The sequence below is a fragment of the Lycorma delicatula genome, chromosome 1 (assembly GCF_047948215.1).
Source record: "Lycorma delicatula isolate Av1 chromosome 1, ASM4794821v1, whole genome shotgun sequence".
Classification (NCBI taxonomy): Eukaryota; Metazoa; Arthropoda; class Insecta; order Hemiptera; family Fulgoridae; genus Lycorma; species Lycorma delicatula.
Genome location: NC_134455.1, coordinates 234,038,485 through 234,064,074, shown reverse-complemented (window position 1 = coordinate 234,064,074; position 25,590 = coordinate 234,038,485). Strand labels below are relative to the sequence as shown.

Here is a 25,590-nt window from a genome sequence, read left to right as displayed (position 1 = left end):
CCCTCCCTGCAATTAACATGCAGGGACTGTTTTGAAATCGTGGGGTATTCGGTTCCTAAGAAATAATTTCTTTACCGCGGTTAGTATCCCTGCTAGCAAGGTTACACTCATTCGCACTCTCTTGTTTAAGTTGCAAAGTCGTAGCTGATGTGAGTTACTGTTGAGGAGTGGTCGGTGACGACTTTGTATGGACGAATGACTACAAATGAAGACGTAAACAATGCCACAAATAATGAATCTATTTCATGAAGGCTATTACAAGGACCCACTTCGTAAAAGAAAATTATGATTAGGAGAAAAAACGCAAGTGCAAATATGTGTCGCCATCGCCAATTCAGTTGAGCAGTTTTTAATTAAACCTATACCTGAAGAGTAGTCGAACTTAATATATTGCGGTCAACAATGCATGATCATATTATAAAAGCCTGGAATATGAAACCATTTTGACCACTTTTTTGAATTAATTATCAGTATCGACATGGACCAACAGTGTGCTGCTGCGTGTTTTCTTAGTGCGATTTCCAGCTGCAGTGTCGGACTCAAAAATTTTTTTTTTGTCATGGATACGCAATTTATTGCAGTTTACGAGCCAACGATGCGGTTTTTTGTACTAAGAAAAATCTAATTTTGTCATTCACTTGGTAAGGAATCTACCAAATGTCATGATATGAACCGGGAAGACATCGTAATACTTGTTCGAATTATATTTTTGAAGCGTATTTTAATGGTGATACTTATTTGCAACTGTTGGAAAGATGATTAATCATCATCAACTTCAAGAGAGAAGTGTATGTGGAACGTGTCTGGCTACCGCAAGACAGAGATCCACCTCATTTTGCTCTTCGAGTGCGCGATTTCCTAAATGAACAATTCTCATACTGCTGGATCGGCTGTGGTTCACAAGCAACAGCAGTTCCACTGAAAAGACCAACAAGAAGCAACGACGTTATCACACCCGACAACTCAATGTATAAAATAATTAATACCTATGTATCTCAACGTCGAAAAAGAAGAAATGAAAAATTGTATTAGTGTGGAAGAAGTCTTTAGAACCATAACAACGAAGATGGATAAAACTAGGACTCAGATCCACTAGATAAATGATTCTTAGGCGCAAACGTATATAAATGTTTAAAATATATACTATGTTCGAAACGTATATTTGTCGGAGATATGAAGAATGTGCAATACAGTTCACCCGTAATGTTTAGGAAAAATAAAATATTTGCCTTGATTGTGTACAAGAATTTTAACTGCAGTTACGTTTCACTCCGTTCTGAGTCTTTATAATAAAGCCAAACATTTTTTTGAATGTCAAATATATTTCGCTGTAACGATATTTTTCATTAAAAACAGACCATTTTTATCAAAGATAAATAAATAAACAAATATATATATATATATATATATATATATATATATATATAATGAAAGTAATAATCACGTGTTTATCAACTTACATTTAATACTACACAAAGATTTATAATTTGCTAATAACTATGACATATACTAAACATAAATTAACACACCTATAACTATTACATGCATATACATTTAATTCTACCTACATAATATAGAAAATAATAAAACCTATCGTATATAAAAAATAAACAAGCTTAAGTAACTATTTGGCTGAATTCCCAAAAAATATAATTGACCATAAAAACAACATGCTACAAACATATTTAAAATATCTTTTTTTTCTTGACAACTTATATAACACTTTTAAGATGCTGAAATTTACAACTTAAAACAAATTAATGTTGTTGGGATACAGACACTTCTTGCTTTGCGATGTGATTTTAACTCAGCTTTACTAGGAATAGAGATATTCATAGCACATCAAAAAAAAACAGTTAATTATCGAAATTACTTGAATGTCAATTCCTCTAAGATAACTGAAACCTCTAATTAAATAAATATTGTTTATTAATAATGTAAAATAAAAGTTACTACAAAATATAATTAGATTTTAAATTATAATCCGTAAAACATTCAAAAAATGTTTCATAAATCCCACGATTTGCAGAATCTGCCTTTGCTTTTTTAATTCAATAAATAAAAACGATGTCTAGATCGATATAGATTAATTTGTTGTATAAGATAATCCCTTCAATTTCAACAAAGTGGTTTAAAAAATAATAGTCATACATTTAAAAACTAAGAGGTCCATACAATGAAAGATGAATGTTGTTTTAAAGTCATGAAAGCAGCATGGTTTTTGTAAGTATGTAGTTTCTATGCGTATTTATGAAACCTATGACACACCGTATTTTAAACCTTGTTCGTTTCTGAATTTATTCATTACAATTCGTTACACAAAAATATCAGTACCCTCATCGATGGCATTCATACCATCGATACCCAATATTTTCATCGTACTGCAAATGATGCTGCATAAGGCTAGCCAAGGAATTACAATCTCTTCGCCTACTCCATTTCCTTAACTTATAACAGCGAAGCCGTCCCTATCAAATCTTTCCTTTCCCGATTGGGAATTAGGTACGACGAGAGATGTAGTCACAGCTAAATTTCATAATCTTGCATCACTTTGACAACCCACGGAAACTCCCGAAACCAGGCGGTGCTTGTTGATAAAGAATGCTCAGAATAAACAAAAATAAAATAATTTCTCCCCATTAGCTACAGAAAAAAATAGAGAAAAAAATACATATATTAAATTTATTTAATAATTTCATTAAGGATTTGATTCCTAACTTTATATTACTAATTTCTGAGCATTTAACTTCAATTTTCCGCAACATTACAAATTATTCTGCATTGTATTTTTACAAGATTTGATAAGTAGAGTAAATAAATCTCGTAACTCAAAAAGAGAAAGGGAGAGAATTCTTACTCGCTAATTCTAGTGGTTTGGAAAAGGATTTCTAGGTTAAAAAGTTCATTGTTTACCCGTGCGATGAACGGTCACTCCAAATCGTTTAATATATTTTTAATATTAATCGCCCTTTGTACTAATAACCTATACGCCAAAATTGATTGGAGATAATATGAGTTTTTTAAAAGTGCAGTTTTAAGAAGTTTTATTGATCGATTGAAAATTATTCATTAAATTCAAGAATAATTTCTAATAAATTTCCATAGGCAGAAAACTAATACCCGTAATTCAGTATTTTAAAATGCGTACTTAACGGGCTGGTGAACTGAAGCGTGTTCCGCCAGTTTAAATTCATGTAACCAAAACTGTTTATGGATATAATAAACAATAAAACTAGTCACTATTTCTAAAGATTCAATATACACGAACTACTATATGTTAACCAGTGAATACGTTGCCGTTACATATAATTATTTATGCTTCGTGAATTATGTGCATTGTATTTTTAATAGCTTTTATCGTCTATAACACCGAATTCATTACACTATGTTCAAACATCGTATATGGAAATTTAAATAAATTTTCACACTAATATAAGTAACTGTATAATAAACACATGTATTACGTGAATCGATTTGATACGATATACCGCCTTACAATCAGCAACCAGGCATAAAACCGCAACTTTATCCTTAAACGGTTGGTTACATTACTGAAATAAAATCATGCTATAAGAATTATTAATACAAAACTAAACCGTATTAAAAATGAAAGTATAACACAGATGAATTACTTTAAGGATGCAGAGTAGTTATTATGCTAGTAAATGTTTCTAAAAGTATTTATTCAACATATGTGTTTATTATCCTACAGGGAAATTTGTTTTACAAATAACTCAATTCCTCCACCATTTAGAAAAATATTTACCTTGTTTTGTAAAGCATTTAAAAGTTATAACATTAATTTGTCGGATCTCGTAGTAATCGCGTTCTGTAAAAGAAAGCTTATCGGTACAAGCGAGTTAAGTGTAAATATATGTTTTATTTATTTACGCTAATAGAATGAAGAGGTTCTAACGAAACCAGAGTTCTGCGTGCTATTACCAGTGATCAAACAGACCTATGTAATATTAAGAAAATATAATTTATACACAATTGTAGAGTTGTTGCTTTGGCCAACAATTTTTCATTTTTATCAAACAATTTTCGGTAAAAAAATCGTTGTTGAGAAATAATAAAAACTTTGTATTGTGATATCCAAGATAATGTTCCACCTCCAGTTCATTATAAATCTTCTTGGGTCCCATTGTTTTATTTCAAACAGCTCACCATTTATTTTAAAAAGAATTGATTTTTTTCTTTGCCAATTCTTACACTTTTCTAATTTATTTTTAATGTATTTTTGAACGCGATTTTTCACTATTCCCCAAAATTAATTCACTACAATTAAAGTCCGGGTAAGCGAAGAATCGTGTATCTACGTCACGTTATTAAATTATGAAGTACGAATTTTTCATCTATAAATTATTATTGCACATACTTTTGGCCTCAGCATGCGATTGCGATACAGAATTTGTTTTTCTAGACCTTTGATCAAATTTTACTTCTAAAATTGGAACTATGTTCTTTTCATGCAACAATAATGTAGTAAGGCATTATTAATAACTATACCGGAATTACACGGTAATTTGCTGTTAAATGAGTTTTAACCCAATGTACGTAATTTCCGGAATTCGTTTGATTGTGGTAATCCCAATATCATTCCAGCGTGCCAAATTAAAGAGCAGTATGAATATTAATGCCGCGTTACAAACAGCGTTAAGAATGAAGCTCTTCCTGAAGCAGTCGTCACCACTATCAGACCAACCTTTATTTGATACGTTAAGTGGACGTACGATTCTTCTAAATACGCTGTCAGTAATTTCTCTTTCCTATTCTGTTTAATTTATCTCGGTTATTGCAATCGCTTGTTTCTTGTATCAAAACCTTTAAGTTAATAATTTCTTATTTTCTATCATCTTCTATGAGAATTCTAATATTTTAATATTCTTCTTCCTGTACAGTTTAAACTTCCTTTTAATTTTTTTTTTCAGATTTATTTTAGCGTTGAAAAGGCATTTTTATTTTTATAAAAGTTGTAAATAATTCGCCTCAAAATAAATCAATCATCAAATTTTATAACCGACTTTTCTCTCACGATTTTCTTTCGTTTTTTCAAAAAGTAAAAGCTCTATAGGAACAATTTTTATTATCATTAGAATTATGTGGTTCCTCAAGATTAATTCGCTTACTTTGCATACTATTTCGCGAGTTTTACAGTGCAACTTTATCTCAAGAGTTAATTTAGAATGAAATCCCCTATACCACGTTTCGGTACAAAAAATAAATTATTTTAAAAACACAAAAAAGAAATAAATACGGGATATTTATTTAAATACGTATATGAATAAGAAATAAGCCTAGAGCAGCCGCCATTTAACGGCGAGCTTTGATTATCAGTTCCCGCACATCACTGCTATACTATTTTTCCCTAAAACATTGATGATTAGTCTTCTATTAGTAGGATAAACATGATAAGCGAACCGGGGTGGTCTAGTGGTTAACTCGTCATCGCAAATCAGCTAATTTCGAAGTCTAGAGTTCTAAGGTTCAAATCCTAACAAAGGCAGTTACTTTTATACGGATTTAAATACTAGATTTTTGCTGATAGATCTTGAATACTCGGTAGGATTTCTGCAGCCGCCAACTGAATGATAGCTTCTGGGAAATGTCCTCTGAGAGAGGCAGAAGAGCACGACCGGAAGACGAAGGGATGAGACAGCTCCCTGCAGAGCTGTCCGCTGGTCCGCCCTTGCGTGGATTGGCGATGGTGACACACGGGGACTCTGAATCACCTGAGACCGAAGGCTCCCGCCTGGGCCATGGTAATGCTTCAATGTCGGTCTGGCCTCGGACGGGGGAGTTGAAGAGAGGGTTTAGGTTTAGTCGGTAGGGCGCAGGAACACATACGCACTTTAATTAACACATTTCGGAAACTGTAGCGAGTCCGACACTGCCCCTTATGGGGCGTACGTAATTGGTATTCCCCCTCCTCACAAAAAAAAGATCTTGGTTGATACCGGTGTTCTTTGGTGGTAGGGTTTTAATTAACCACACATCTCAGGAAACATCGACATGAGACTGCACAAGGCTACACCTCATTTACATTCATACATATCATCCTCATTCATCCTCTGAAGTAATACCTTACGGTGATTCTAGAAGCTAAACAGGAAAAGAGCGCATAAAAATGATGCAACTGTTGTTTACGAAGCAATGTATTTTTGTGTATTTACAGCATTAAGAAAGTGACATCATTTTCAAATACAAAACAATTTTTTTTTTTATTTGTTTCTCTATTGCTTTCCCAATAACAAAGTTCAGTTCTGCGGTTCTGCCTATCGGTACGGTTCATTTGATATGTCGTGAATTTTTTACGTAGTCAATACGATGCGATGTTTTGTAAAAAAAATCTTTTAAGGTCTGTAGAAGGAATCTGTAGGGTGTGTAATTAAGGTCGTAGTGTAGCTTTAGCGTCAGAATAAAAATACATAATTATTGTATGATAGGATGGCGCTATGAAAATTATGATTGAAAATTGGGTCGAAAATACTGAAAGGTTGAGAAACACTGCAGTAAGTAATTAAGGTACAGTAATAATCTCTATTGTAATATTTACCGTGTAATTATCAACACGTAATATTTTGTCATCCTTTATTACATTTTGCAATGTACTGTACAGAATTAGCTGACTGTACTTCATTTCAAAATTTTTGCATTCATTTGTCAAAAATAAAACAATTATATTATTTAGTAAGGGAGATTACTAAGAGCGAGAACATATTTTTAGGTTGGGTAGTAATCGTCGCCACTCCAAGTTCGTCGTTACTTGGTGGCGACTGTACATAAATACTACTACCAAAATGTGAAAGGTGGAGTAGTTAAATCACATTTTTGTAGTTACAAGTAATATGATAAGATAGGGGGAAATTAATACAAACTACAATTCGTAAAAAGTTCAGCCTTAAGTTAACTACAAAACACGCTGAACAGACCAAACAACAGGACGTACATTACTACTAAATGACCTGGCGGTTGTAAATTAAACTATACCAGATAATAAGTGGGTAATGGTTTCACGCGGCTAAACATTACATTATATTTATAAATAATAACTCTGATGAACTGCAGCGGTGACTCACGTTTTTATGTCATTTATATAAGCTTATTTCTCATTCCGCACCTCTACTTCTCATCGACTCCCAGTGCATTATTTCAACTTTAAATTTGCAAAACATGAGGTAAGAATTAAACTCAACGAAATAACAATTAATAACACGCCCTCACTATTATAATGTAAGCCAACTATCAATATAATTTATTTGTACATGCAAATTTGAAACAGAATAAACTGCAAATAACATAGACTTCTCAAAATTACTCATCAAATTTTTCACTGGTTAAGTCTGCGTAATGTAATTTAAATTTGAAAATCCTTAAACCGGTGGCAAAATAACACTAAAATAATGATAACGATAACATTGTCTGTATTTAGTATTTTGATAAGAAATTCTCCGATTTGATATACTCTAAAAATAAACAATTTAACTTAAATAATATACCCAAATAATTGAAGAAATCAATATGATTTTCTGTCATTTTCATCGATGTCAATTTTTTTTAGACTTTCAAACCAACTTTTAAAATGTCCCTAGTTGTAAAATAACAAAGGCTTTCTTATTATTCAAGGGCCATGTTAGTAGTACAAATGTAAATAACGCTAAGAACGGATATAAAATGGTACAGATGACAAACGTAAACATTTTTTTTTGATAAATTTCTCTTAGATTTACTAGTGCAATCACGCCTTCTAGTTTTTTTTTTTAAAAAAAGATAAATCTTTTCCATGAAAAAATTTCTTAATAGTGGCCTTGACAAAAAAAAAAAGTTTAAAAATTCCTCTTTAAATAAAATTGTATATCTTCTTATTTCATTCAATTTCAATCAAATTTGCTTCGGGATGATGAAACTGCGTGCTGAACAACTTTGGTGAATAAATACAGAAAAATTGCACTAGTTTTATCTAAAATTCGATATCAAATCATACCACTCCATTTTACTTATCCTACGAATTAAAATTTCTATCGTTAGATATTTTACAATATAACAAAATTGAATTCGTTACATCATTAAAACACGATTTATTCTATCTGTAAGTTTGATTGAAATTACTTTGCGAATTAATACTGACTAATTATCCAAATCAGTGAACTACCTTAGGTTATTTAAAATCTATAATAATATTTTATACCCTTATAAGAACTTATTATTTTCAGGCTTTAAAATAAAACTGAAATTACCAACAGGAATTTGGGCATGGAATTGGTAAAGATTTATGAAGTAGTTAATCTAGATTTTTAAATCGAATCTACACAATATTTGAACTGAACGTAATGTGATCACTGCTTCAACCGCCACCAACAGGAGAATTTTCCATGTATACACAGTTAATCAGATCTAGTCTAACGATTCGTTTTTGTACACTTAATGGTTTTAAAACAATAAACAAGGATTAATGAATAAAAAGAAAGGTAAGAGACCCTAGCATTAAATCAGTTGTCAGAAACGTACACTTAGTTCATTATTTCAATTAGGAGAAGTTTAATTTATGGACTACATTAAAATTAATAAAAATACAGCAGAGTTAATAATTACATGCTATCATATATTATGCAATCGCATCTTTTGTTACTCTAACGGAACCAGTTAATAAGATAATATAATCTAATAATAATAATTATAATTAAATAATTCCATTCATCTAAAATTATGTTTTATATTTCTTTAATTGTTCTAAGAATACTAAAAGGTAAAACATGTCAATAGCGTAAAATAACGGGGAGTTCTGTTATTGTGGCGTAAAAAACGAAATTTATTAACTTTAAAGTAATTCATTGATGATTAAAATAATTAAACCCCAACCCACGCAGGTTGGGGTGTAAGTACCTAGTACAGCATTAAACTTGTCCACTCTGATGAATTATATACATAATAGAAATAAAAAAGAGCCGATACAGAAAAGTAATGGTACAACAGTTTACGTAATTATAATTAAATAGCAAAAAGATAAACAGATTTTTGATTTTTAAGATAATACGTTTGTACGAATAGCTGTTTCAATCAAGCACCATACATATTATTTTGCAGTCCAATCAGAAATACTCCCTTTCAATTTTCACCCTCAGAAATTTGCTTACAATCACCTCTTTTGCTATCTATACATGCATTTTGTCTGTGATCTTTCCTTCTGTCGTCAGTCATGTAATCTCACTTCGCACACCCTTCTTAAAAGTTTTGTTAAGTCATAAATCTCTTTATGAAAATGTTTGACCTTTGCTTAATCTGAAATTCCTTTACCTTGACTGTCATACCTACTTTTCGTTTCTATTCCTTTTTTATTGTTTTTAAACTTCGATGGAATTTAGCATATGTTTTCAATTTATAATAAGACAGATTTTTTGTCAATTACAAGTAAGGACAAGAGTAATAACGACCAAAATGGAATTTTATTACAAGACTTACATAATCTTTTTAAAACACGCCGTCATTATAATATAAACATTTATATTTATAATTCTTTCAGAAAATTTGAATTGTAAATGCTAATAGACCAAGACACACACATATTAACTAACATCTTTAGATTATATGGGTCTCCCACCTAACTTTAAGGACGGCAGTGTACGAAATAGTAAGAAGATAAGCTCCAACAAAAATAAATAACTGATTATAATAAACAAAAGAACATATAAAGAAAAAATTGCCAGTTTTTTCTATTACAGATCAGAAACAATAAAATTAAATGAGATGTAAAGAAAAATTACTAATAAAGAAGTTTATAAAATATATTTATAAACTTCTATCATCTTTATTTCGAAATACAACTGAAAAATGATTTTCAATTTAACTCTGACAAGTTTTACGTAGATGCAAATAACACCCACATAAACATGTATTGTTAGATAATGACATAATACAAATCGACAATCTTTGTATAATAGCTAGCTGTAAGCAACTGTAATAAATTTATAAAGTACGCACTATTTCTCCATTTTTTGTACTAAGTATGTAATAATAGTCTTCAGTAAATCAGTTAAGACAAATTACTGTCGGCTCCATTTTAATCACTTTCTATCTTTCTCACCCTGTCTCTGTCAATTCCTCCTTTCCCCCTTCATTTTTATGCCATATAAAATAACGTATTACTCCTCTTTTTAATATCCTATTTTTAAAATAGCTCCTTTTTTTAAAATAGCTAAAAAATCAAATTCTAAAAATTAAAATTAATGTATTTTTTTAAATGCACAAAAATAAGAATAATAATAATGCAGTCATTTTCCCATAAGTCGTTAAGGTTAATTTTGGCTATGCCTTTTTGTACTAAAATCAAATTTTAAGTTACTTCAGTTAACTCTTTCCATACATTTTTTAAACTTTAATGTTATTTATCAAGGAGTGTTGATAGCTACAATTACAAATTGTATTGTGTAAAAGAAATGGGAAAAAGAAAAACAACATATTGAAATGGAGCTTATGGGATGATCGTACCAAACTGGTTTGTCTTAAAACATTGATTATCTATAAACAACTATAATGTTGCTCCAAGATTAAACTAACGTATCATCCACATAGATCATATTGTCTCTCTACTATAGTCGCTTAAGAACAGTGCAGTTATACGTCAAGCTCAACAATACACTGGCCAAAAAAAAAAAAAAAAATGCCAGATATGAAAGATACTCCAGTATACTTTTATTTTGTTTCCAATACAAAGGATGTGATAAAATGCTTTCGTTCAAAAATTGTTTCATTTGAAAGTGTTCTAATGCTACGAAAAATTGTTCTTTCGTATATAACAATTCTCAACATTTTTCGTACTCATAACAAAGACACTAACAATTATTGTATTCAACTTTACGTGCTATTCAATCCTTCATTTAATATTCTTTCTCTGCTGTGCTATAGGTCTGAATAAAACTTATTCAAATTTAACCAAACAATTAACTTAAATGAGAAAAAATGACGTCTGCAGATGGTCCACTGAAACTTACAATTTTAATAATTTGACGAATCAACATTTTGAATAAATCAAAAACCCTCAATATAGATTTTGGCATAAGAAAACTTAAAAAAGATTTTTCTTTGGATCTATTCCCATTTACCATTCGTAAGTACAGGGTAATTTGTTAGTTCTGTTACCCAGTTATTAATGTCTGGTAATTTTTTTCTATGAAAGGAAAATTTTGTTTTGTGACACGAAGTTGGTAGCGCTACTCAACCAGTATAGATACGGCAGTGCGAGTTGATTCTCCTTGAGCTGTGTAAACGTTTGTGCCGTTTCCGGTCGTGATATGAACAGAATGTCTTTTACCATAGAACAACGAGTTTTCATTCTTGAACAATGTTTTGCTACGAAATCGTACGCGAGTGTAAAGAATCATTTCAAATTAGATTTGTTGCTGTTCCTCCGCCAGAAAAAATGTCAATTTCTAGGCTAGCAAACCGATTTCCAGAGACAAGTAGTGTTTGCGACAGAAAACGTAGTGGTCGACCAACTCGCTTGACAGATGACGTTTTAGAGAATGTGAAAACAAGATTGCTCAATTCTCCACGGAAAAGTTTACGAAAACTTTCCTCGCAAGTCGGTTTCTCATATTCGAGTGTTCAGAAAGCTGCTAAAAAATTGAAATTGTATCCGTATCGCGTACGATTAGTCCAAGAGCTTCAGCCTCCAGATTTAAACAAGCGATTGCAATATCGCCGTTGGTTTAGGTCTCTCGTAAATGATAACGGAATCGAATTTTTAAACAAAGTGTTCTTTAGTGATGAAGCTTGGATCCATCTCGATGGTTATGTGAACAGTCAAAACTGTCCAATTTGGGCGGTTGAAAATCCTAACGTTTTACAAGACAAATCTTTGCATCCTGAAAAAATTGGTGCGTGGTGTGCGATATCTCGTCATCGTATAGTCGGATCCATATTCTTCGAACAGACAGTAAATATTGAAGTATACAGGAATATTGTGCGCCAATTTGTGTCCCTCCTGGAACGTCAAGAACGGTATTGCTGGTTTCACACACGATTCGAGAAACCGTGAATTTTCTGCAAGAGTTCTTTGATGATCTAATAATAAGCAAGGGCTTATAGCCTCCAAGGTCTCCAGATCTCACATCTCCTTATTACTTTTTGTGGAGCTATATTAAGTCCGAGGCCTTCAAAAATAATCCTATTGGTGAACTTAAAGTCAATATTACAGAATTCATCACGAATATTTCCAATGCAACTCTTAAAAAGCTTTCTGCTAATATGCTGAAAAGAGTCCGTGCCTGTATAACCGCAAGGAGTGGGCATTTTGAGCATATTCTTTAACAATTATATGTAAGTAATAGCTTTTTATTAAATCTCTTTTGTAGCAAATACATAAATTTTTTTATTCCACCTAAATTTCCCTTTCTTAAATTACATTTAAAATTGGGTAACAGGACTAAAAAATCACTCTGTATTTTAGAAAGGATTACAGATATTCACAAGGATACAGGGAGGGGCGATCTACACCTACAGAACTCAAAGTGAGGGAAACGCAATCTCAAAAGAAAGAAACGTAAGAGAGGGGAGATCTATCTACGCATTTCTAATCACAAGAAATAGACAACTCCCACCCAGAATATATTTTCAAGCCTCATTCATGTAGTAGGTGTCCACAAACCCTAACGAGATTGGGATATTTTTTACTCATAATGGGAACAATACCACTGTTTAACGAGATTTACTAATTAGCAAGACCTGTAAATGTATATATATTCTGTTATATCTATCATGTAAGTCATATGCTTAGTATTTGGTTAAAGAAATAGTACAAAACGTTTTACTTTCTCAAAAACTGAAGAAATATCAAGGAAAAGGCCTTAGTTTCCTACAGAAACAAACCTCTCTTTTGAAGGATTAGTGAGGCGCGCGGAAATAAATATTCAACTGAACCGTAAATCGTTCAGCCAGACCTCCCACTTGAAAATAAAACACACGCACACTATTTCGATTCTTTCTATAGAAATGAACAATGAGTAACACACGAAACGTCCACACTTTTATTCTATTATTTTATTCTGTTTGGTTGTAAAGAATTCAGACAATTCAAGATAATCAATCAGTCTTAATAACAATGATTCAGTGAATGCAGCAATAAATGAATATTTGATTCAATTCACTAACAACATTGACAAGAATATATAATCTATGATGACTATTAAATAAAAATCGTACAATCCAACACTTTAAATTAATTCAAGTTAAATAAAAGAAATCGCTTCGTCATACGTAAAGCAACTATAAACTTTACTAACACCATTTGTGAGACTGTATTTATAGCAATATTTTTTTTTTTTTTTTTAATTCTACAAGTTCATTGACAATATCGTTGGATTTTCAATTTTCATCTGAAGTACTGATAAAGTACTTATGATTGTACCCCCGTGAAAAACAGAATAAATTCACGAATTCAACAAAAAAATAACGAAACTAATCAGGAAATATTCGAGATAAAATGCAAAAACGCTGCTAAGTAGAACAGAATATGTAACTTTTTAAATTCACAAATACTGTATTATTAATGATTTTACATTCATTAATTAATGTTATAATAACAACAAATGATTACAACTATAAATTATTCAAAAAAAAAAAGGTTTACAGATTTTATTCCCCATTATGCTTTCGGATTATTGAATTCATCGGTAATCACTGTTTTCAGCAATCAGTAAAGATCGTACATCAACTGTACGGAACCTAACTTCTGAGTATTAAAACTAACCTAAATAACTTCAATTTATAATCTTGTTATTTACTTTTGTTAATTGAGTTTATTTAATGTACTACATTATTTTCTTACAAGTGTCAATTCATAGGATTGATACCGTATGTCTTCAGATATCAATTGCAGCTTTAATGATTTATGACTTTAGATAGGAAATTTCTTTTTTCATACAGTGAGTATACCTGTAGCTTGTTATACCCTTGGATCGCTAGGAGCGTTCTTTTTCATACAGTGAGTATACCTGTAGCTTGTTATACCCTTGGATCGCTAAGCCAAGATAAATTTCTAATGAGAACTCGGATAAAAAACCATAATTTTAAAAATTATGGTCAGGAGACAATTTACGGAGTAGTCAGCGTTTATATATACGGGTATAACTTAACGTTCCTACAAAGCCTCGAAATACCTACCTTCTACATGGGAAGGAAAACATTAAGAATCTCTGCCATTCCAGCACACATGACATACCGAAACACTGCAATAGAGTATGCACCCTGATACGAGGCACTAGAATCTCATAATAGGGCAAAGCAACATCATTATTTCATTTAGGAGAAAATTAATTTACTGCCAACCTAGACGACTGACGCAATTAATATACCTAAGGTACATGATTGACTGTTCTATGATTTATAATTTTTGTTAGAATATGAACAAAAGTTGATCGTCCTTGCAGCCGCAGCAACGGCGTTTATGTTACACATAAAACTATAATACCTACGAATAATAAATTGTACACTAATAGCTTTTAGTGGGATTTTTATAGAGCAACGATTTTTGGGAGAATAATTTACAGAAATCGGAACGTTAGCAATCTTCTACCGTTAATGAAAACAAAAATTCACAATTATGTATCGTATGGATGAACCCCGGATGAATTCAGATAAAAAGCATACGGATAGAAACCCCTTATGAGTAATTTTGTTTTTATTAATTAAAGCGAAAAGTATAATTAATCCCGGTTACTATCAATATACAGCGATAATAACAAGTCGTGCCTATCATAGATCTCAGCAATCAGCTGAGAATTACTTCGGAAATAAATATGCAATGAAAGGAGCTATAGAATAGAAGGAATATTTACGGAGGACGGTATTAATTTTCATTATTTAAAATAAATATTACGCAATATTAAGTGATAAATACCCTATATAACAGGAATAAAATACATAGCAATAGTAATAAAAAAGGATATGCGAAGGACAGAAAGTCAGAAGATAATAACGTTAACAAATTTACACTGCAGTCGTCTTTTAGTCACGAAGAGTACGTACGAGTAGGTGGATCATTATAGCTAACAATTCTGTTAATACATTCCCTTAAAGTAATCTGGTAACTTTAATTTACAATATCTTATAACATAAACAGTTAACATGATTTAAATTTAATTAACGTATATCATCACTGCTAACAAGTTTTATGACAACCATTGCAATTCTTAAATAATGAATATTACACCCTTAATATTCACGAATACTTTGTTAAAATAATTATTCTGAAAAAATATAATCTTACCTATTTTGGTACAATGGTTGGTTGACTGTTATTTTAGTGTAATATTTAACTAGTTTCTTTAAAAAAAAAGTAATAAATCCAAACAAATCGTCCCGATTACCTTATTAATATCGTCATTTTTTACTACTTCCAAAACAATCTCTATTCAAGTTACTCTTTTTTGAATTTTGTCCAGAATTTTATAAGTTTTATAGACTTTTAATAGACCTTGTCGCAGCTTTTTTTTCTTTTGCAAACGACAACCTTTCTGGTTGTTTACCATGAAAAAAGAAAAATATAAAACTAGAAAATATATAATTTTACAAGAAATGTTAATACGTAAAAATTCCTGCTGTTTATTACACACTAAACGGAATATTGTAATTTATCATAACGCTTCATTTATTACTGAGAACAAGGTTAACCGTATAGCACCACAACTATTTTACTGAATAAACCACATAAGGTAAGAAATCTTAACATCATACAAAAATAAATCATACCTTCTGCAATAATAATGTCAATTATTTTCAGAAAAAAAATCGCAATAACATCCACACACAAAATATGAATATAAATGCTGCATAAACTAGCAATCCAATTAAATTTCACATAATAATTTACAAGTTTAATGTGTGCACGTACATGTAGACGTTCCTTAGGTACATCTGCGCTTGGAAAGACATTTTTTTTTTAACGAGAGCTGCATTATGTTATAATTATTTTTAATTATATAAGAAATTTAATTATAGGTGAAAGAATTCGTGAAAGTTTTTTTTTTAAATTACAAATTTGAAGAAAAATCTGAAAGAGGTTTTACGTGTATCTACATATACTTACTAAAACAACTTAAAGAATACTTTAAGCCTTAGAAGGAAATAAATTTTGCAATTCAATAATATATTGTCAATAAATTAATATCAGCATTAATTTTCTAGCAAGGTGGCCCGTTAATTAAATTTGAAAAACACAGGCAGACTGCACATATTTTAGTAAACGTCGAAAAACAAATACGAAAGTCTAATTTTAGTACTGCGCTGAGATGTCAGCAAATAAGATGAGTAATCCCCTTCACCATTATAGCGCAAGACTTACCTATCAAAGTCAATTAAGTATATTAAGTGCAATATATATACTTACAGACAATTGCTATGCCGTAACATTTAATATTACTGAACGAGTGATATTTATTTAATGAAGTAGGAGTAAACGTTAATCTAAATTAACTTCTGTCGTATAAAATCACATACAATCAATCCAAATGATGATTGATCGAGAACAAAATATTATCGCTATAAGGATAAAAGGCTCTTTTTTTTTTAATAATTTATTTGAAATTTCTCTCTTTTTACAGTCGAAGGCTGATATCCCCCAAAAGACTTAGACGGTGAAGAACAATTTGAACTACTGAAGATAATGAGATCTGCGATTCAGAATTTATTACTGTACTATGATCCTGAAATTGAAATAAATCGTAAAAATCGACATACGCGATTTGAAGATAAATATATTATAAATACCAGAGGAAATTTTAATAACATATGAAACGAACGCATGCCAAAAAAAACCAAATATATATATATCTTAAATAAGGAACGAGGCAAGCAATGTAAAAAAAAAAAACTTATAAAAAAAAATAGAAAATAAATCTTTTTCCTACAAGAAAGAATACTTTGTTGAGTGTAGGAGTTCTTTTCTTAATAAATTATTTGTGTTCAGATTGACCATTTGTCGATTTTTCTCAAATTATGAGCGTAAAATTGGAAACCACATTTACAACACAGAAAATCAAACTTAAAAACATTTCGCGTTAAAAAACATTTAATTTTTGTTCGTATATTTAATTTTTTTCTAAAAAAATTATCAGCTAAACAATTTCTGACGAAAACTCTTCAATCTGACGAAAAATTTCAACTTTCATAACTCCCTGTTCTTTTTTTTGTTTTTGTTTTTTACTGAAATAACAAGCAGTACCAAATTTTCTGCTAATATCTAATCTTATAAATACTACAATTAGTATTAACTGGCCAATAATCTATGTATATATTCGATGCATACATACAATAATCTGGGAAAACAAAATAAGTTTTAACATAATATCATTATTAACGTTAAATATATTAAACAGTATTTTATAAAACTTATTAATTAAGTTGCAAGATAATTACATATTTATTACTTACCGCAATTAGTATCTGCGAAAACTTTATGAGCATAGTCCCTGGTAGGAAATCAATGAGGGACACCACATCTCGCGCGTCCCTGAAAAAAAAAAACCTTTTTATATTAAAGTCCCGGACATTAAAAACTCTCCTTATCCCCTCTTATTAAATCCTACAGGATGGTTACCCCTTCTCGTTTCTTTTTTTACTTCAGCCACTTAATTAAAAGAATGCGTGGGAGGAAACGTAAAACAAAACAAAGAATAAAATGCATAAACGTACTTCTTTTTTTAACTTAAATCGTCAGGAATTGTTTTCAATTACTTCATCTCTGTAGATTGTCTGAGGACGTTAACAATTGTTTACAATGAAAAAAGGCGAAGAAGTTAATTCATTTATACGTAGGTAAGAAACTAGCGCTTTTTCAGTTCCTTACTTTATTTATAAAATCGTGCAAAAAACTAAAAGAACCTTTTTTTTAAATAAGTTGAAATAAAATATCCAAAAAATGAAAAAAGCACATAATTTAGTAAAAACAATAAAATTTTTAAAATCACAGAAAATATATTCTTTAATAGATTTTGTAACAATATTTTACTATAGATTTTATTTATGTTATATAAAGGTAATATTTATAATTGCTGGAAGATATCCCATGATTTTAGTTACTTGATAACAATGTTTTCTAATTTTTATTAATACGGGAGGTCTATTTATAGTATGTATTATGCTAGAGTGCAAATGAGCTATACAAAAATCAATTTTGTTAACGAGTACGTAATAAAATTAGGACTGATTAAAAAGATGACGTAACAAGGTAGAATACTAATAAAAGATATATGTTTTAAAAAGAATATATTTGCAAAAATAAAATCTCAAAAACAACTGGCTTACTTGAATCTAAGATGATTTTACATTACAAAAACATTTATTTACCCTTACAGTAGTTAAACATGAGTTTAAAAAAAGCAACCATATATATAAATCTTAAAATATGTAGTAGTAATCAGTAATAGAATGATGATTCCTATGGCAGCTGAGAGTGAGAATTCAGATAAAAATAACACCTCTGTCGAACTGACCAAAAAATGGCATTAACTATATGAGAATGAACTGCCAAGTATGCTAATATTACTCCAGGATAATATTCAAAAGATAATGTAACTAAAAAATTTATAAATACCTTTCAAATGAAAAATTTAAGAGCACATACGCCTTGTGAAAGATACTTCGGCAAGCCAAATCATAAGTGGCGAATGTACAAATTCAGTTAGTTTAAGAATTACCTACATTAACGGCATTTATTTTTTATGCATCTTATAAAATGGCAATTTAGGCAAATTTAATGATGAAATATTCATTGTAATTAAATGTGATTCATGACAAAAAGTGTTAGCAACTTTTTTGTATAAATTTACATAATCTTGAAAAAAATCTAAACTGATTATAATAATTAAATGCAAATTTGTTATTAAAATAAAAATATTGATATTTTTAATGTAATTATCAAGAACACATAATGTAATCGGTAGAAATCTATATGATTATTCTGAGTAATTATTATATGTTATGTCTGGAACAGCAACATGTAATTGACAAGCAATTAGTGTTAAATTATTTTAATTAGTGTTCTCGTTTATACATTAAATACTTAACTAATAAAACGATAGAAATTGGATATGATTACATCAAACAACGAAAAAATTTATTATTTTATTAATAGATTTCATAGGTATATGGGGGCCTATATATTAAACAAAGAATACGCTCACCACTGGCGCCGTCTCTGAATAACAACCTGTTAAAAGAACAGAATAACTTCCCCCTCCCAAAGATTAAATTAATGCGATGCCGTTTAAACAAAATATTTTATCAACCAGTTATTAACATGCAACAGCATAAAAAGAAAATAAGTAACTTTTGAGAATTTACATAAATAATAATTTTATCATTCTTCATGGCGATCGTGGAGTATTCCCTATTTCTAGTATAATAAAATTAGCACATAAATATTAATAAATACGTTTATTAATAAATCAAATAAATTACAAGCAAATGAAATAATAAAGCGTAAAAATCCATAAAAGTTCCATGATTCATATAACAATTACTAAAAAATGATTTAGTTAAAAACAACTTTAAAATGAATAAAATTGAATGATTTATAGCAATAAATCATTCTCGCTATATCCTATGCAAAATATACTATAGGATGTGTTTTGTGTATAAATAAATATATATATATATCTTTGTGATATCTTACATCGTTATAAGATAATATATTAATCGAACAACTGACTAAAACACAATGCGGCAAATAATAAACGTTAGAACTGTCTGGGAATATAATGTTTTGAGCAACTAATCCCGGTTTCTTCTATGCAATATCGCTTTTGATATCCTCTTACTTTTCTTCTTTTTCTTTCGATTAGATCTTAGATCTCGTTGCATTTACCTTCTTCTTTTCGTTGTTTCCAGTACCTTTTCATTCTTCCCGAGAGTGCTTATTTTTGCTCTTCTGTAAATTTTCTGGAACCGTTTTCGGTTTTTCCTTTTCATCTGGTTTGAAATCCTCAACTGTTTTTCGAAACTCAATACTATCTGTTAATTTTTATTTAGTTTTCCTAGTTCTTGGTTTACTTGTCGGTCCAACTTTATTTTTGTTTTTCTATCTTTGTAAAAATTAAATGTTTTGTAAAATCCTCATTCTACTTTTCCGTATTTTCGTTTTTAAGGCTTTTATTTCCAGGTAAATTTCTTTGTTAGATTTTAACCTATAACCTTCCTCTTTTTTTTGGGCCCAAAAATCTTCCATAATATTCTACTTTTGTCTTTTAAAACACTTCTACATTAAACTTTCCTAAATACTCGCTTACATATACGGCTCCTGCCTGGGCCAATTACTATCTTATAGTTAATTAGCTTTATAACTTAAAAATGTATGATTATAAACATCCGCTGTCAATCTATAAACCGTTAGCATTTTACGAATCCTACTTTTAATTCCTTCTTTTTCGAGTACAGTTTGTCGAGTATTTGTTGTCCCATTTCAGATTATTTTCTACACGGTTCTTAACACTGGTTATAAATTCTGTTGTTTTTTTTTCATAGCCCAATTGTAAACCTAGTTTTTTGCTGTTTTCTGTCAATAGATTTACTTTTAATTTTGCTCCTTCTACATTTGTACGTAGGATACCTACGTAATCTGCAAAGGCTAAAAGATCAACGTCTAATTTCTTTTTCCCCGTTCCTAAATACATAGATTCTGATATGTGATGTTTAACCAGTTCTTTACTCCATTCTCTAATTACTTTTTCTAAAGAAATGTAGAATAAAATTGGAGAGAATCCATCACCCTACCATACACTTGTTTTTATCTCAAATATTTCTGACAATTCTCCACGTAGTTTAATTATAAAGTTGGTAATAATTTTTGGAGTTGGAGTTAATTTTTTTTTGAGAGATTAAAACATTTCTTTTCACCTTAAACAAAAAAAAAACTGTTTTTTTTTTTTTTTTGTTTTTTTTAGCCAGAGACGTCCCTTTTCACGCCAATAAAACAACATCAAGTATTTACAAAAAAAAAGATCCGACTAATAAAAACCTTTACAAGAATTAACTCACAACTGTTAAGAATGATTATTAATGTTTTCTCGTAAGATTATTACTTTTCCGTAAGTGATCTATGGTTTCAGGAGAAGTAAACGGATGTTAATTGAAGAACTTCTTCCTAAGATTTGTTATAATTAAAGATCTTTCCTTTACTTCCACGTTTGCATGAACAGAGATTTACAAGTAGAAATCTTGAAGCTTAACGCTTAACAAGCTTTGAGCTTCAAAATATCTACTTAGTTTTTTATTTAACTTTTAGAACAAAGTACGTGTCCCTCTCAATTACTCAACGTAATCGTGTCGTGGTCGGGGTGCGCTAATCAATAAGCATGGTTTAAAAAACGTGATGTTTACTATAATCATGTTTGATGCTCGCAAATGGTCTTTAATCGCATTTGCGATTGATTTTCTTTACTGATTTTTTTAAATTATTTATCTTCATTTACATTTTCTTTAGTCATTATTGCAAATTAAAAAAATATATATTTTCTCTTTTTATCAGGCTTAAAATTTAGCGATTTTGAACTTACTAGTGTCGTGTTAAAATATTTTAACATTCTGTTAACAAATAATTACGTTATTGTTTATTTCTGCAATTTCACATCGGTTAAAGGAGTGGTGCGGGCATAATTGCATTACACTGCATTATATTTTTGAATTGGATAAAAAAAACTTCAATAGAATCTTGGGTTCAGAACAAAAATAGAAATGCAGGCGCTACCATACTATGTTGTAATTAGAACTGTTGTGTGCTTGGTCGAATTCATTTGCATAATTCTTTATTTGAAATATATGCAGTTACATTTTTTAACACAAAAGCATTCCTTTAAATGCCTTTTTCCTAAACTATTAGATAAGACTAAATTCAAATTTATTTGGCATAGATACAAATTACATGCTAATAAATCAATTGTCCTTGAATCCAGTAAAACTGATCTTCAAAACAGAATGATTAGAATGAATAAAAAAACGCCATAATTATTCTTCTACGTTATTAGATAAATTTCGTCAGTTTATTATAACAGGAGTCGTAAAGCTTTATATAATAGTATAATGAAGATAAGTTTTATTTTTAGTATAATTATATCTAGTGCGCTAATAATCATTATTATGAGATGAATGCGGCAAAAATTACCTTTACTTACTTAAGAAAATAAATCCCAAAATAATGTTCTAATGTACTCAATAAATTATTTCAATGATTGATTAACTTATACAAAGATTACTTTTTTCATTAAAACAAATTAAACACAATAATATTCTGAGTTGTCTGCCCGGTTAGCAGCGAATATTAGTTTTCTCCACATTCCCTAATCATGCAGTTTTCCCTAAACTGTTTTCTGCAGTTTCTCATTAAACACTCACAAGACTTCATTCCACTTAAGACTTTTCTCCACTCCCTTAAAAAAAAACCCAAATATAATATGAATTTCCCCCCCGTTTAACTTATTTCACTCCATCCTTTCGGTCTTTAAAAAAAAAAATATTCAAAATATTCTAATTTATAATATTACGAAGAGAAAAAAACCTTGCATTGGGCTCTTGGTGTACCCATTATTTAAAGAGAGTTTCTTTTAACATAATTCTGTTAAACTACGATTGTTTTCAAAGGCAAGGTAAGAGTTTCATTTATGTTCCATATTTAAACCTGTAAGAAAATCCTCTTAAATTGAATTCCGTTCGACCTATCCTTTCCATGCATTAAGTTTGATCTCATTTCTATTTCATAAAATAAATCCTAATAACTATTTCCGATAATTCCATTAATGACTATTTCTATTAACAGTTTCAAGTAAATCACAATTAAATACGTCTATCAAAATTAACTACCACTAACTTCCTTTTTTCCACGACTCGTTCCGGCTGTTTCCTTGATAGTCTGCCTTCTCGTAAAATAAACAGGAAAAATATCATTTTTCTACTGTACGACTCGTGTTTTCTCTATAAGCCCTTACGGAGAACTTAGTGGATTTTTTAACACCCATATGGGCTCGAAGGAGACTCCTAATGTGTACAATTGGTAGTGTAGGGTTTTCTGCCCACAATATTGAAAAAGAAAAGCCACTAAAAAGCTTTTTTCCTTGGCAGTTTTAGATTCTCATACAAAATAATTTATATATAATCGTTTGTTAAATATAAATAGTCTTTTCGGATCCCGATTGGTATTCCGTTAGAATGGTACAGCACAAGTCAATCCAATTTTGCAAACTCTTAACTTAATTTTTGTAACATTATAAATAAAATTACCGTTTAACAAACAATCAACGACTGAAAAGTGCCCTTACATGTGTAATGGAAACGAGTAATCGCTTATCCGAGATTCTAATATTAAAAAAAGTAATTAATAAATTTGTGAATAAGGAATTCAGGAGGTAGGCAAATTTAATTTATCTGATAACGTTATCGATTATTGTTTGGATAATTTAGCAAACTTTTTCAGTTGTTCAAATTTACAGCATCCATGATGTTTTACAAATCCATCATTTGACACCTGCGAGACTATTTATCTAATAATGAAATAATTATTACATTATTCTTTAAGTTTTATCCTTTCAAATTCGATCGAAAATGTTACTCTTGGCATGAAAAAGTAATAATATAAAATCATATTCCTATATTGGTTTCTTTTTTTTACATTTCACCTGTATAAATGTCATTCTTCAGGAGAATTAATTCGTTCTCCCAGGGTATATTTCATTAATTTCGTCCGTATATTTTTTTTTTCATTGTAATTAACTTTAATCTCCGTGAAGTTATTAGCAGATTTCTAAATTAATAATATTTATGGGGATGAAATCTGTAATCACATCTGTTGGCCAGATGTCGAAGAAGTTTTCCAAAACATGTCACAATCAAACAGAGCATACTAATCGCACCATTTTACAGACAACATATGAATCATGATTGATGTTTACTAGACCAGCTAAAGTATGAAAAATCCAAACCCGAAATGTACGTTTGAATGAAAATTAAATTGAGGGACTGTAGGGCGTGCCATGAAGTCCAGTAACGGCAATACAGTGACGATTATCATTGCAATGCAATGAAGAAAAAGGTTTTGACTTGAGTTAAGCTAAAGTAGGCGTAGCAGTGTCTACTGACAACGTACGTCGAATATAATACTACAATACAGAACCGATAGGCAGTGGTTTAAGGAAATCGGTTAAATAAAATTTGTAAAAGATTAGTCAACCACCAATAATGACACACCTAGTTGGCAGATGGTTTAAAGAGGTACCAGAATACGTGACAACCTGATAGAATAAATAATATGGATATAACATAACACTTACAAAGAAAAAATATAGAATGAAAAATCTAATAAATGTTGATAATTCACAAACAGAACTTAAAACGTATAATCGCAATCGCTTCTGGTATTATCGATCTGGCTTCCATTATAAATGCAGTTACAACTATTACAGACGAGAAATGTCAACAACGTCCCGGCAATGAAAATAAATGTAAAATAAAATATTAGATTAGGCAATCCAGTAAGGTAAACAATGCGCCATAAATTTTTATTTAAAAAAAAAAGAAAACATTAAAAAAATTAACATAAACTTGTCTTATAATGCAATAATACTTTTAACATCTAATAAACATAAATACATTAAAATTATAATTGAAATATAAATACTACAAAATAAACAATAAATATTAGTTAAATAAAATAACAATAACCAACCCAACCTAATAGTACGTTATAATCAAACCCCAACCTCTACAAACTGTGCATGATTTATGTTTCAATGGTGGATTAAATTATAACGTAAAAAAGTTATCTTTTAATCTTTAAACAAGTAAAGTTAATGCGAAGATTAAACGAGTTTTCAGTAAAGTGTGCTACAACGGACTTCTAGTCCGTTAATCGAATATAAGTACAATTAATTCGCAACCAGAAAAAAATTATGGCATTAATTCTTATGTAAAAATAAACTTTTTCATGGCAAATATACGAGTTTACCGTGAATAATATCCTTGTAAATATGATTAGTTATTAAACTAGGTTATCAATGACTCAGCCGTAAGTTCCGGTCATAAAGCTGGCTAAATTATTTGAAAGAAAAAAATTACATTCAAATACTTAATATATTTCAAGTAATAATATAAGAATCTAAAGGCTGTACGAAAATATTTTTATTGCAGTACTAAATAAACGGAGTGGCAAGTACCTAACAACAGTTTCTCACAAATTCAATATCTAACACTGGTTTGTAATGAGGAAAGCATGAGTTTAAAAAAAAAAAATATATATATATATTTTTTTTTTGGTAAAATACTGCAATTGAAAGACATTTTTCAAGAAATTAAAAAAAAAAATCTTATCTACCTCATTGAATTATTTAGAAGTCTTATGTTATTTGGATAGAAAAATGGCATTAAAACACTATCTTAAATTACGTTTTGAGGTCTTTTTGGTTAATTTTTTTGCAATATTTATACAAACCTGATCCAATATACTTACGCATACGTAATCTATATATAAATCATTGTGTATATGTATAATTTAACTCGTATTCACGAAGTTTGATCAAACATCATTTTGTATATACAAAAAATGATGATTGTCGA

The 25,590-nt window shown here is 29.9% G+C and overlaps 1 protein-coding gene across 4 annotated transcripts in view; it reads right to left on the bottom strand.

Moving 5' to 3' along the window:
* The window catches only part of LOC142329589 (uncharacterized), a 536,070-nt gene that overhangs the window by 42,307 nt on the left and 468,173 nt on the right, over window positions 1–25,590 (bottom strand). For all 4 annotated transcript variants that reach the window (XM_075374308.1, XM_075374323.1, XM_075374299.1 and 1 more), the window contains one exon: window positions 17,425–17,503. In XM_075374308.1, coding sequence (XP_075230423.1) covers window positions 17,425–17,457 — 33 coding nt within the window. In that variant the 5' untranslated portion in view covers window positions 17,458–17,503. The remainder of the gene's footprint in view (window positions 1–17,424; window positions 17,504–25,590) is intronic.